We start from the raw sequence: 14,696 nt of genomic DNA, 5'->3' as shown, positions 1-14,696 counted from the left end.
ATCAAAAAAGTGACAAAAATCCAGCAAAAAAGTGACAAAAATCCATCAAAAAAGTGACAAAAATCCATCAAAAAAGTGACAAAAATCCAGCAAAAAAAAGACAAAAATCCAGCAAAAAAGTGACAAAAATCCATAAAAAAAGTGACAAAAATCCAGCAAAAAAGTGACAAAATCCAGCAAAAAAAATGACAAAAATCCATAAAAAAATGACAAAAATCCAGCAAAAAAGTGACAAAAATCCAGCAAAAAAATGACAAAAATCCAGCAAAAAAGTGACAAAAATCCAGCAAAAAAGTGACAAAAATCCATCAAAAAAATGACAAAAATCCATTAAAAAAGTGACAAAAATCCATCAAAAAATGACAAAAATCCAGCAAAAAAGTGACAAAAATCCAGCAAAAAAAAGACAAAAATCCAGCAAAAAAGTGACAAATATCCCAAAATTAAAAATGTGGAAAAAAAAAATGTGAAAAAAAAAATTGAAGAAAAAAAAAAAATGTGAGAAAAAAAATTATAATCGATTTTTTGCGATTATGCTAATTTTGTAATCGTTTACTGTTGTAATCGAAATCGTAATCGAATTTCGATTAATTGCACAGCCCTACTCCAGAGTATAAGTCGCACTATTTGACCATTTTTGTGACGTTTGTAGTTTCACTTCCTGGTGTGACACAGATCGAGGCAAACCATTTTAAACCGACCGTGTTCTGTCAGACTGCGATGGAACTTTCCCTCTCTCTGCTCTTCCGTGTCCACAGCTCATCAATTCAACTTTTCTGTCCAGCTTTTCTTCATTAAATTGCTGCTTCACTGAAACAAAAGGATTATTGTTACTCACAACGGAAATAAGTCCCGTTTTCAAAAGCTTTAAAGCCTGTCATGTACTTTGAGTGGAGTATTTGAAGTAGAGGTCGACCAATGTATCGGTTCGATATCTGCACATTTTACAATATCGGTCCGATGTGTGAGAGCTCAGCCAGGGCCGTAACATGAGACTCACACTTCCTCCATCTCTTATTGAAGTTGTTTATTCGCCCTCGTGGAGCTTTCAGCATTTACTGTTGCTGCTCAGACTCTGACCTCTGACCTCTCTGACCTCCCTGACCTCTGACCTCCCTCTCGCTCCGCAGACCGTGTCGCTCGGAGGCCGTGATGGCTCAGACGCTGCAGATGGCGATTCCGAACTTTGGGAACAGTGTTCTGGAGTGTCTGAACGAGCAGAGGCTGCAGGGCCTGTACTGTGATGTGTCCGTGCTCGTCAAGGGACACGCCTTCAAGGTAAGACCGTCGGTGCACACGGGAACACGGGACGACCGAGAGCCCACGCACACGTGTTAAAGCAGCACTAACGGGTTCACCTTAATAAACCCTCCCCGGTGAGGAAATGAGGTATTCAAAAACAGATGGGAAATTTGGGAACAATATCTTTCCAAAATAAACTAAAATGTATTTAACCTAAGTGTAGGGCTGCTCGATTATTGAAAAATTAATAATCACGATTATTTTTGTCATAATTGAAATCACGATTATTCAAACGATTATTTTTTTGCCTTTAAAGAAATCCATCAAAAAAGTGACAAAAATCCATCAAAAAAGTGACAAAAATCCATCAAAAAAAGACAAAAATCCAGCAAAAAAAAGACAAAAATCCAAAAATTAAAAATTAGAAAAAAAAATGTGAAAAAGAAATTGAATTTTTTTTTTTTGTGAAAATAAAAAATAAAAAATTATAATCGATTTTTTGCGATTATGCTAATTTTGTAATCGTTTACTGTTGTATTACACAGCCCTACCTAAGTGTATGATAACCCCCCAACCCCCCCCCCCCCCCCCCCCCCCCAAAAAAAAAGAAAAAAAGAAAAACAAAAAAGGGGGAATAAATACTGTACCTACTGTTAATAAAATAATGTAGAATGGGACTAAAAGGTATACAACATAAATGATAAGGTAACAACTGACTTTCAAGGTAACCCCCCCTCCCTTTTACTTTATAACTATTCTTTTTGAGACTACAGTACTTTAAATAAGGGAATTTGAGTTGAATGGATATGTAATGTATGTATGTGTGTATGCATGTACGTGCAGATGGGTACATGTATTTGTGCATCTATTTGTATGTGTATGTACATAAATGTGCCTATGTGTTGTGAATGCATGCATGTATATGTGTGTATATATATGTATATGTATGTGATCATCAGATTTTTTTCCCATCATTTTTTGGGGGGGTTTTCAACTCATTTTTGTAACTTTTTTGATAATTTTTTGTCAAATAGTAAATTTTTTGTCACATTTGTCCTTTTGTTGTCAAATTTTAGTCCATTTTTTGTCACATTTTTATCACATTTTTGTAAATTTTTGTCATTTTTGTCATTTTTGTCTAAGTTTACATCACATACAGCACTTTTTTGTCACATTTCCATCATAGTTTTCGTCTTAGTTTTGTCGCTATTTTCTCACCTTTTTTCCAGAAGCTTTTGGATTGGGGTAAAGCCAAACTGGAGAAAACGTGCTCGGTTCAGGTGGGAGTTAAGGGGTTAACTACAGTTCAGTTTTACCCAAATCTCAAAGGTTAGGCCAGTGTAACGCCTCATTTGAAAGCTGGACCGGGGTTAGTGGACCAGGCTGTAGGGGAACACAGAGCGCTCGTGTGACTCATCCTCACACGGGACACCTCACACCAGGTGACCTCCTCTGTCTCTGCCCAGGCTCACCGCGCCGTCCTCGCCGCCAGCAGCTCGTACTTCCGCGACCTGTTTAACTCCGGCGGGAAGAGCTCGGTGGTGGAGCTGCCTCCCGCCGTGCAGCCGCAGAGCTTCCAGCAGATCCTGTCCTTCTGCTACACGGGGCGCCTCAGCATGAACGTGGGGGACCAGTTCCTGCTCATGTACACGGCGGGGTTTCTACAGATCCAGCAGATCATGGAGAAGGGCACGGAGTTCTTCCTCAAGGTGCCGCTGAGTTACTTTCTCCAAAATGGCGGCAGATGTTCTGATGTTCCTTCACTTCCTCCCTCTCGCCCGCAGGTGTCCTCGCCGAGCTGCGACTCCCAGGGGCTGCACGCGGAGGAGACCCCGCCCTCGGAGCCGCAGTCCCCTGTCACTCAAACCTCAGGGGGCGGAGCCTGTGGGGGCGTGGGCGGGGTCACGGGTCGGCCCACCTCCTGCCAGACGCCCCTCCCTCTGGTGTCAAAGGTGAAGACGGAGCAAAGCGCCTCCACGCCGCAGCCGCAGGTACAAGAAAACAGCCAGGACAGCAGGGGGCAGCACCGGTGTAAAGGTTTTAAACTACCCCCCATTTCAGGCTACCCCCCGGTAATTTGAAATGAGTTTCAAGTTACCCCCGGGGGTAAAATGAACGCAATTTCAAGCTACCCCCCCTGATTTCAGATTACCCCCCTCTCAACTGCTTTCTTCATCCATAAGATACCTTACAGGAACCGCGGTTGGAGCCGTAACATTAAGAATAGTGGAGTTTACGAGCTAAAGCTAACCTTACCTTAGCCCTAACCTTAAGGATAGTGGAGTTTACGAGCTAAAGCTAACCTTACCTTAGCCCTAACCTTAAGGATAGTGGAGTTTACGAGCTAAAGCTAGCCTTACCTTAGCCCTAACCTTAAGGATAGTGGAGTTTACGATCTAAAGCTAACTTTACCTTACCCCTACCCTTAAGGATAGTGGAGTTTACGAGCTAAAGCTAACCTTACCTTAGCCCTAACCTTAAGGACAGTGGAGTTTACGAGCTAAAGCTAACCTTACCTTAGCCCTAAACTTAAGGATAGTGGAGTTTACGAGCTAAAGCTAACCTTACCTTAGCCCTAACCTTAAGGACAGTGGAGTTTACGAGCTAAAGCTAACCTTACCTTAGCCCTAAACTTAAGGATAGTGGAGTTTACGAGCTAAAGCTAACCTTACCTTAGCCTTAACCTTAAGGATAGTGTAGTTTACGAGCTAAAGCTAACCTTAAGGATAGTGGAGTTTACGAGCTAAAGCTAACCTTAAGGATAGTGGAGTTTACGAGCTAAAGCTAACCTTACCTTAGCCCTAACCTTAAGGATAGTGTAGTTTACGAGCTAAAGCTAACCTTAAGGATAGTGGAGTTGACAAACTAAAGCTAACCTTACCTTAGCCCTAACCTTAAGGATAGTGGAGTTTACGAGCTAAAGCTAACCTTACCTTAGCCCTAACCTTAAGGATAGTGGAGTTTACGAGCTAAAGCTAACCTTACCTTAGCCCTAACCTTAAGGATAGTGGAGTTTACGAACTAAAGCTAACCTTACCTTAGCCCTAACCTTAAGGATAGTGGAGTTTACGAACTAAAGCTAACCTTACCTTAGCCCTAACCTTAAGGATAGTGGAGTTTACAAACTAAAGCTAACCTTACCTTAGCCCTAAACTTAAGGATAGTGGAGTTTACAAACTAAAGCTAACCTTACCTTAGCCCTAAACTTAAGGATAGTGGAGTTTACGAACTAAAGCTAACCTTACCTTAGCCCTAACCTTAAGGATAGTGGAGTTTACAAACTAAAGCTAACCTTACCTTAGCCCTAAACTTAAGGATAGTGGAGTTTACAAACTAAAGCTAACCTTACCTTAGCCTTAACCTTAAGGATAGTGTAGTTTACGAACTAAAGCTAACCTTACCTTAGCCCTAACCTTAAGGATAGTGTAGTTTACGAGCTAAAGCTAACCTTAAGGATAGTGGAGTTGACAAACTAAAGCTAACCTTACCTTAGCCCTAACCTTAAGGATAGTGGAGTTTACGAGCTAAAGCTAACCTTACCTTAGCCCTAACCTTAAGGATAGTGGAGTTTACGAGCTAAAGCTAACCTTACCTTAGCCCTAACCTTAAGGATAGTGGAGTTTACGAACTAAAGCTAACCTTACCTTAGCCCTAACCTTAAGGATAGTGGAGTTTACAAACTAAAGCTAACCTTACCTTAGCCCTAAACTTAAGGATAGTGGAGTTTACAAACTAAAGCTAACCTTACCTTAGCCCTAAACTTAAGGATAGTGGAGTTTACGAACTAAAGCTAACCTTACCTTAGCCCTAAACTTAAGGATTGTGGAGTTTACGAACTAAAGCTAACCTTACCTTAGCCCTAACCTTAAGGATAGTGGAGTTTATGAACTAAAGCTAACCTTACCTTAGCCCTAACCTTAAGGATAGTGGAGTTTACGAGCTAAAGCTAACCTTACCTTAGCCCTAACCTTAAGGATAGTGGAGTTTACGAGCTAAAGCTAACCTTACCTTAGCCCTAACCTTAAGGATAGTGGAGTTTACGAGCTAAAGCTAACCTTACCTTAGCCCTAACCTTAAGGATAGTGGAGTTTACGAACTAAAGCTAACCTTACCTTAGCCCTAACCTTAAGGATAGTGGAGTTTACAAACTAAAGCTAACCTTACCTTAGCCCTAAACTTAAGGATAGTGGAGTTTACGAACTAAAGCTAACCTTACCTTAGCCCTAACCTTAAGGATAGTGGAGTTTACAAACTAAAGCTAACCTTACCTTAGCCCTAAACTTAAGGATAGTGGAGTTTACGAACTAAAGCTAACCTTACCTTAGCCCTAACCTTAAGGATAGTGGAGTTTACAAACTAAAGCTAACCTTACCTTAGCCCTAAACTTAAGGATAATGGAGTTTACGAGCTAAAGCTAACCTTACCTTAGCCCTAACCTTAAGGATAGTGGAGTTCACGAACTAAAGCTAACCTTACCTTAGCCCTAAACTTAAGGATAGTGGAGTTTACGAGCTAAAGCTAACCTTACCTTAGCCCTAAACTTAAGGATAGTGGAGTTTACAAACTAAAGCTAACCTTACCTTAGCCCTAACCTTAAGGATAGTGGAGTTTACAAACTAAAGCTAACCTTACCTTAGCCCTAACCTTAAGGATAGTGGAGTTTACAAACTAAAGCTAACCTTACCTTAGCCCTAACCTTAAGGATAGTGGAGTTTACGAGCTAAAGCTAACTTTACCTTAGCCCTAACCTTAAGGATAGTGGAGTTTACGAGCTAAAGCTAACCTTACCTTAGCCCTAACCTTAAGGACAGTGGAGTTTACGAGCTAAAGCTAACCTTACCTTAGCCCTAAACTTAAGGATAGTGGAGTTTACGAGCTAAAGCTAACCTTACCTTAGCCCTAACCTTAAGGACAGTGGAGTTTACGAGCTAAAGCTAACCTTACCTTAGCCCTAACCTTAAGGATAGTGGAGTTTACGAGCTAAAGCTAACCTTACCTTAGCCTTAACCTTAAGGATAGTGTAGTTTACGAGCTAAAGCTAACCTTAAGGATAGTGGAGTTGACAAACTAAAGCTAACCTTACCTTAGCCCTAACCTTAAGGATAGTGGAGTTTACGAACTAAAGCTAACCTTACCTTAGCCCTAACCTTAAGGATAGTGGAGTTTATGAACTAAAGCTAACCTTACCTTAGCCCTAACCTTAAGGATAGTGGAGTTTACGAGCTAAAGCTAACCTTACCTTAGCCCTAACCTTAAGGATAGTGGAGTTTACGAGCTAAAGCTAACCTTACCTTAGCCCTAACCTTAAGGATAGTGGAGTTTACGAACTAAAGCTAACCTTACCTTAGCCCTAACCTTAAGGATAGTGGAGTTTACAAACTAAAGCTAACCTTACCTTAGCCCTAAACTTAAGGATAGTGGAGTTTACAAACTAAAGCTAACCTTACCTTAGCCCTAAACTTAAGGATAGTGGAGTTTACGAACTAAAGCTAACCTTACCTTAGCCCTAACCTTAAGGATAGTGGAGTTTACAAACTAAAGCTAACCTTACCTTAGCCCTAAACTTAAGGATAATGGAGTTTACGAGCTAAAGCTAACCTTACCTTAGCCCTAACCTTAAGGATAGTGGAGTTCACGAACTAAAGCTAACCTTACCTTAGCCCTAAACTTAAGGATAGTGGAGTTTACGAGCTAAAGCTAACCTTACCTTAGCCCTAAACTTAAGGATAGTGGAGTTTACAAACTAAAGCTAACCTTACCTTAGCCCTAACCTTAAGGATAGTGGAGTTTACAAACTAAAGCTAACCTTACCTTAGCCCTAACCTTAAGGATAGTGGAGTTTACGAACTAAAGCTAACCTTACCTTAGCCCTAAACTTAAGGATAGTGGAGTTTATGAACTAAAGCTAACCTTACCTTAGCCCTAACCTTAAGGATAGTGGAGTTTACAAACTAAAGCTAACCTTACCTTAGCCCTAACCTTAAGGATAGTGGAGTTTACGAGCTAAAGCTAACCTTACCTTAGCCCTAACCTTAAGGATAGTGGAGTTTACAAACTAAAGCTAACCTTACCTTAGCCCTAACCTTAAGGATAGTGGAGTTTACAAACTAAAGCTAACCTTACCTTAGCCCTAACCTTAAGGATAGTGGAGTTTATGAACTAAAGCTAACCTTACCTTAGCCCTAAACTTAAGGATAGTGGAGTTTATGAACTAAAGCTAACCTTACCAGATGAAAAGTTACGAGAGTTGTAGCTATTATTAGCAATTAACATCCGGGCATTTTCTATTTAACACAGCCGTGCCAAACAAACAATACATATTGCGGCGGGGGTAATCTGAAATCAGGGGGGGTAGCTTGAAATCAGTTTCAGAGTACCGGGGGGTAAGGTGAATGGGGGGTAGTCTGAAATCGCTACACCGGGACAAACGAGTCTAGAATTATAATAATAATTAAGATTTAGATTTAGTTTTCTACTTCTTTTACAAACAGACTGAGGTTTCAAATGTAATTGACCTGATGTCACTGACTCCAGACGATCAAAGGACCATTTATTTACATATTTACTCAAGAATAATTCATGTGATTTAAGTGTTTTTATCATAGGCTGTGCGACATGTGTGTAAATGAGACATGGCTCAGTGGTTAGCGCTCGTGCTTCACAGCTAGAAGGTCCCGGGTTCGATTCCCACCTGGACGGGGCCTTTCTGTGGAGTTTATGTTCTCCCCGTGTCTGCGCAGGTTTGTCCTCCAGGCACTTCCCCTACCACTAAAAACATGTACAATAGGCCAGGATGAATGAGAGTCTGGTGTGGCTTGTTTACATGCGTGAGACCCATGTATGTTCATTAACATGCACTGTCCCGACCAAATAAACCAATAAAAAGAAAAAAGAACATTTCAGCCATCATTGCGCTTTATAGACAATTGTATATTATGATGTTCTAAAAAACATTTTAAATATATATATATATATGAATGAATGAATGCATGAAGTATAAGCGTGACATATTTTAATAGATCAATAATGAAGATGGAAAATAACAGTGGCCCTCGAGAAAAGCCCTGAGGTCGGGCAGGGCGATATGGCCAAACATTTACATCACGGTTTGTTTGGCGATATCATTTACACCTGGAAAAATACATAAACATCAAAGCCTTTGGTCGATGGGAAAATCCTTTACAGCTATTTCTTTCTTTTTATTCATCTAAATTCACCTAAATCTCTATAAAACACAGAAGATAAGATACGTGGTTGTCTTTGTTGTTGTTAGTGCCAGAAAGTTAGCTAGCGAGCTAGGTGATGCTACAACTCTCCGGATCCAAGACGCAAATCCTGAGCCCTTTCCTCTAAATATGAGCCACAAAAGCAGCAAACTTCCTTCATGTCATTAATTGTTTAAGCGCTGCCCCTGAAGCTCCACAGTCATGTTTCTGCTGCTCTGACTCTGAGCAGCAGCTCCGTGTGGTTCTGACATGAGCTGCACAAATGATCTCATCTACCGCGGTATGAAAGTTACACCAGGGTCCAAAATCTATCCCGGTATTACCGTGCACGCTGTGATATGGACCAACCCGACCCTGAGGTTCCCCTTTATCAATGAGCTTAAAGGAATAGGCCCCCGATTGACGGAAGTGAGCGGGGAAGTGTTTAGGAGTTACTGCTCCTGTATCATTACGCCTCACAATATAGTTCCCCTTTTTATCTGCTTATAAAATCCACATGCTACATTTCTGTGTAAATATACTTGGCATGAAAACACTTCACGTAACTTTATTTAAATAGGGAACACGTGGAAGAGCTTGGTAGCTTCTATCGTGAGCTTTTTTGGAGCTATGTGACATGTGGGAGAGGCTGCGTATGTGTGAGCGCACGGACAAAGACCAGACGGGGATATATTAACTCCACTAAGGTTAGGTAAGAACATATCTCAGTATGTAAAAACGCTGGCCTATTCCTTTAAAGTCAGAACTATATCCTAGATGTGAAACACACTGATGCCTATGATGAAAATATGAATTAAACCAGAGTATGGTTTGTTTAGACCCTGTGGCATATCGACAGACCGATGAAAATTTAACAGTTTGCATATTGGAGTCAAAAGAAGATGGTCTGTCATTGGGCACTAGTGCGGTAGAAATCTATGTAGCATATATTACTATGATACTACTATAATATATACTGTAATAATTGACTATAAATCCTAAAACGGTAAATACAATGAGACGTGTGTAAGGCAAGAATAAAAAAGGAAACCTCAGCCCCTTGAGGTGAGGTCACCACAGCGGCTCAAGCCTCAAATAAAGGCTAATCGTGCAGGACCAGCCCGATATATATGACTGTTGATCAACGCTCAGATTTGAGTTACCGTTTAGAGGAAGATGGTTTTAAATCAAAATATCAACCTGTGCTGGGATTTTACAGCCAGTCATTGGTTAATCATCCGTTTGTGCTTCGTCCTGGTTCAGTCAAAGTTCAGACGTCTTCAGCGCTCCTCGCCGTGGACTAAGTTTGTCATGTGATGGTGCGAATGTGATCTGCATATCGTTAAAATAACACGGTCCTAATTTTAGCAGCGTCTGACTGAGAGAGTGACAGAGCTCTTTCTGTTCAGACAGTCACGGGTTTGCAAAAGGAGCCGCTGAGACTTCGGAGGGACACTCTGGGTTCTTCGATAATGTTTGAATATTCTCTGTCAGCCATTCCCAAAGTCCAGCGAGTCGTGTGTTTGATAAGAAAAGCCGTTGTCATGGTTTTCCCTCACAATTGTTCATTAAAATCAATAAAAAGAACGATTCAGAGTTAAGCACTGATTAAAATGTCAATGTCACCTCAGACCCTCTTTGTCGCCCATGTGTCCAGGAGGGGTCGCTGTTCTCCGTGGTGTGCGCCCCGGTGGCCAAGCGTCTGTGGGAGGGGCCCAGAGACGGAGGGGGCGGGGCAACAGGCGGAGTGGGCGGGGTGTCAGGCGGAGGAGGCGGAGCCCGGAAAGCGGCGCGTTATTCCTCTTCAGCTTCCACTAACGCCATGAACCAGGAGGCGGGGTCAATGAGAGGCCCCGCCCCTTCCTCCACCAACAACAACGGCAGCAGCGGGGGAACACCAGAGGGCGCCAGTCCCACCACCCTCAGCCTGTACGCCAGCCCGTCCTGCGACTCGCCCAACAGTTTCCACGAAGAAGAGGAGGAGGAGGAAGTGGAGGACAGCGAGGAGCAATACCGCCAGATCTGCAACATGTACAGCATGTACAGCATGCTCAACGCTAACGGCGCAGGTGAGCGCTAATATCACCACTATAACAGGCTAACGCCGCAGGTGAGCGCTAATATCACCACTATAACAGGCTAACGCCGCAGGTGAGCGCTAATATCACCGCTATAACAGGCTAGCGCCGCAGGTGAGCGCTAATATCACCGCTATAACAGGCTAGCGCCGCAGGTGAGCGCTAATATCACCGCTATAACAGGCTAGCGCCGCAGGTGAGCGCTAATACTACCGCTATAACAGGCTAACGGCGCAGGTGAGCGCTAATATCACCGCTATAACAGGCTAACGCCGCAGGTGAGCGCTAATATCACTGCTATAACAGGCTAGCGCCGCAGGTGAGCGCTAATATCACCGCTATAACAGGCTAACGCCGCAGGTGAGCGCTAATACTACCGCTATAACAGGCTAACGCCGCAGGTGAGTGCTAATATCACTGCTATAACAGGCTAACGCCGCAGGTGAGTGCTAATACTACCGCTATAACAGGCTAACGGCGCAGGTGAGCGCTAATACTACCGCTATAACAGGCTAACGCCGCAGGTGAGTGCTAATATCACTGCTATAACAGGCTAACGCCGCAGGTGAGTGCTAATACTACCGCTATAAAAGGCTAACGCCGCAGGTGAGTGCTAATATCACTGCTATAACAGGCTAACGCCGCAGGTGAGCGCTAATATCACCGCTATAACAGGCTAACGCCGCAGGTGAGCGCTAATATCACCACTATAACAGGCTAACGCCGCAGGTGAGCGCTAATATTACTACTATAACAGGCCAACGCCACAGGTGAGCGCTAATATCACTGCTATAACAGGCTAACGCCGCAGGTGAGCGCTAATATCACTGCTATAACAGGCTAACGCCGCAGGTGAGCGCTAATATCACTGCTATAACAGGCTAACGCCGCAGGTGAGCGCTAATATCACTGCTATAACAGGCTAACGCCGCAGGTGAGCGCTAATATCACCGCTATAACAGGCTAACGCCGCAGGTGAGCGCTAATACTACTGCTATAACAGGCTAGCGCCGCAGGTGAGCGCTAATATCACCGCTATAACAGGCTAACGCCGCAGGTGAGCGCTAATATCACCACTATAACAGGCTAACGCCGCAGGTGAGCGCTAATATTACTACTATAACAGGCCAACGCCACAGGTGAGCGCTAATATTACTGCTATAACAGGCTAACGCCGCAGGTGAGCGCTAATATTACTGTTATGACAGGCCAACGCCGCAGGTGAGCGCTAATATCACCGCTATAACAGTAATATTACTTACTTACTTACTAAAGATTACTTACTAACGCCGCAGGTGAGCGCTAATATTACTGCTATAACAGGCTAACGCCGCAGGTGAGCGCTAATATTACTGCTATAACAGGCTAACGCCGCAGGTGAGCGCTAATATTACTGTTATGACAGGCCAACGCCGCAGGTGAGCGCTAATATCACCGCTATAACAGGCTAACGCCGCAGGTGAGCGCTAATATCACTGCTATAACAGGCTAACGCCGCAGGTGAGCGCTAATATTACTGCTATAACAGGCTAACTCCGCAGGTGAGCGCTAATGTCACTGCTATAACAGGCTAACGCCGCAGGTGAGCGCTAATATTACCGCTATAACAGGCTAACGCCGCAGGTGAGCGCTAATATTACTGCTATAACAGGCTAACGCCGCAGGTGAGTGCTAATATCACCACTATAACAGGCTAACGCCGCAGGTGAGCGCTAATATCACCACTATATCAGGCTAACGCCGCAGGTGAGCGCTAATATCACTGCTATAACAGGCTAACGCCGCAGGTGAGCGCTAATATTACTGCTATAACAGGCTAACGCCGCAGGTGAGCGCTAATATCACAACTATGACAGGCTAACGCCGCAGGTGAGCGCTAATATCACTGCTATAACAGGCTAACGCCGCAGGTGAGCGCTAATATTACTGCTATAACAGGCTAGCGCCGCAGGTGAGCGCTAATATTACTGCTATAACAGGCTAACGCCGCAGGTGAGCGCTAATATCACTGCTATAACAGGCCGACGCCGCAGGTGAGCGCTAATATTACTGCTATAACAGGCTGACGCCGCAGGTGAGCGCTAATATTACTGCTATAACAGGCTAACGCCGCAGGTGAGCGCTAATATCACCGCTATAACAGGCCAACGCCGCAGGTGAGCGCTAATATTACTGCTATAACAGGCTAACGCCGCAGGTGAGCGCTAATATCACTGCTATAACAGGCCGACGCCGCAGGTGAGCGCTAATATTACTGCTATTACTGCTATAACAGGCTAGCGCCGCAGGTGAGCGCTAATATTACTGCTATAACAGGCCGACGCCGCAGGTGAGCGCTAATATTACTGCTATAACAGGCTAACGCCGCAGGTGAGCGCTAATATTACTGCTATTACTGCTATAACAGGCTAGCGCCGCAGGTGAGCGCTAATATCACCGCTATAACAGGCTAACTCTGCAGGTGAGCGCTAATATCACCGCTATAACAGGCTAACTCTGCAGGTGAGCGTTAATATTACTGCTATAACAGGCTAACTCTGCAGGTGAGCGCTAATATCACTGCTATAACAGGCCAACGCCGCAGGTGAGCGCTAATATTACCGCTATAACAGGCCAACGCCGCAGGTGAGCGCTAATATTACTGCTATAACAGGCTAACGCCGCAGGTGAGCGCTAATATTACTGCTATAACAGGCTAACGCTGCAGGTGAGCGCTAATATTACTGCTATAACAGGCCAACGCCGCAGGTGAGCGCTAATATTACTGCTATAACAGGCTAACGCCGCAGGTGAGTGCTTATATCACCGCTATAACAGGCCGACGCCTCAGGTGAGCGCTAATATTACTGCTATAACAGGCTAACGCCGCAGGTGAGCGCTAATGCTACCGCTATAACAGGCTAACGCCGCAGGTGAGCGCTAATATTACTGCTATAACAGGCTAAAGCCGCAGGTGAGTGCTAATATTACTGCTATAACAGGCTAACGCCGCAGGTGAGCGCTAATATCACTGCTATAACAGGCTAACGCCGCAGGTGAGCGCTAATATTACTGCTATAACAGGCTAAAGCCGCAGGTGAGTGCTAATATTACTGCTATAACAGGCTAACGCCGCAGGTGAGCGCTAATATCACTGCTATAACAGGCTAACGCCACAGGTGAGCGCTAATATCACTGCTATAACAGGCTAACGCCGCAGGTGAGCGCTAATATCACTGCTATAACAGGTTAACGCCGCAGGTGAGCACTAATATTACTGCTATAACAGGCTAACGCCGCAGGTGAGTGCTAATATCACCGCTATAACAGGCTAGCGCCGCAGGTGAGCGCTAATATCACCGCTATAACAGGCTAACGCCGCAGGTGAGCGCTAATATTACTGCTATAACAGGCTAACGCCGCAGGTGAGCGCTAATATTACTGCTATAACAGGCTAACGCCGCAGGTGAGCGCTAATATTACTGCTATAACAGGCTAACGCCGCAGGTGAGCGCTAATGCTACCGCTATAACAGGCTAACGGCGCAGGTGAGCGTTAATATTACTGCTATAACAGGCTAACGCCGCAGGTGAGCGCTAATATCACCACTATAACAGGCTAACGCCGCAGGTGAGCGCTAATATCACCGCAATAACAGGCTAACGCCGCAGGTGAGCGCTAATACTACTGCTATAACAGGCTAACGTCGCAGGTGAGCGCTAATATCACCACTATCCGTAGGTGAGCGCTAATATTACTGCTATAACAGGCTAACGCCGCAGGTGAGCGCTAATATCACCGCTATAACAGGCTAACGCCGCAGGTGAGCGCTATAACAGGCTAACGCCGCAGGTGAGCGCTAATACTACTGCTATAACAGGCTAACGTCGCAGGTGAGCGCTAATATTACTGCTATAACAGGCCCACGCCGCAGGTGAGCGCTAATATTACTGCTATAACAGGCTAACGCCGCAGGTGAGCGCTATAACAGGCTAACGCCGCAGGTGAGCGCTAATACTACCGCTATAACAGGCTAACGCCGCAGGTGAGCGCTAATATCACCACTATAACAGGCTAACGCCGCAGGTGAGCGCTAATATTACTACTATAACAGGCTAACGCCGCAGGTGAGCGCTAATATCACCGCTATAACAGGCTAACGCCGCAGGTGAGCGCTAATATCACTGCTATA

At 44.3% G+C, this 14,696-nt stretch overlaps 1 protein-coding gene across 2 annotated transcripts in view; it reads left to right on the top strand.

Annotated features, from left to right (window-relative positions):
- The first annotated feature begins 1,128 nt into the window (after positions 1 to 1,128).
- The window catches only part of LOC306960820 (nucleus accumbens-associated protein 1-like), a 30,755-nt gene continuing 17,187 nt past the window's right edge, over positions 1,129 to 14,696 (top strand). For both annotated transcript variants that reach the window (XM_079553397.1, XM_079553396.1), the window contains exons 1-4: positions 1,129 to 1,278; positions 2,709 to 2,951; positions 3,027 to 3,233; positions 10,105 to 10,516. In XM_079553397.1, the coding sequence (XP_079409523.1) occupies positions 1,153 to 1,278; positions 2,709 to 2,951; positions 3,027 to 3,233; positions 10,105 to 10,516 (988 nt within the window). In that variant the 5' untranslated portion in view covers positions 1,129 to 1,152. The remainder of the gene's footprint in view (positions 1,279 to 2,708; positions 2,952 to 3,026; positions 3,234 to 10,104; positions 10,517 to 14,696) is intronic.

The sequence above is a fragment of the Gobius niger genome (assembly GCF_951799975.1).
Source record: "Gobius niger genome assembly, chromosome: 3".
Lineage (NCBI taxonomy): Eukaryota > Metazoa > Chordata > Actinopteri > Gobiiformes > Gobiidae > Gobius > Gobius niger.
The sequence above is the reverse complement of the archived record's forward strand: the minus strand, read 5'-3'. Positions and strand labels throughout refer to the sequence as shown.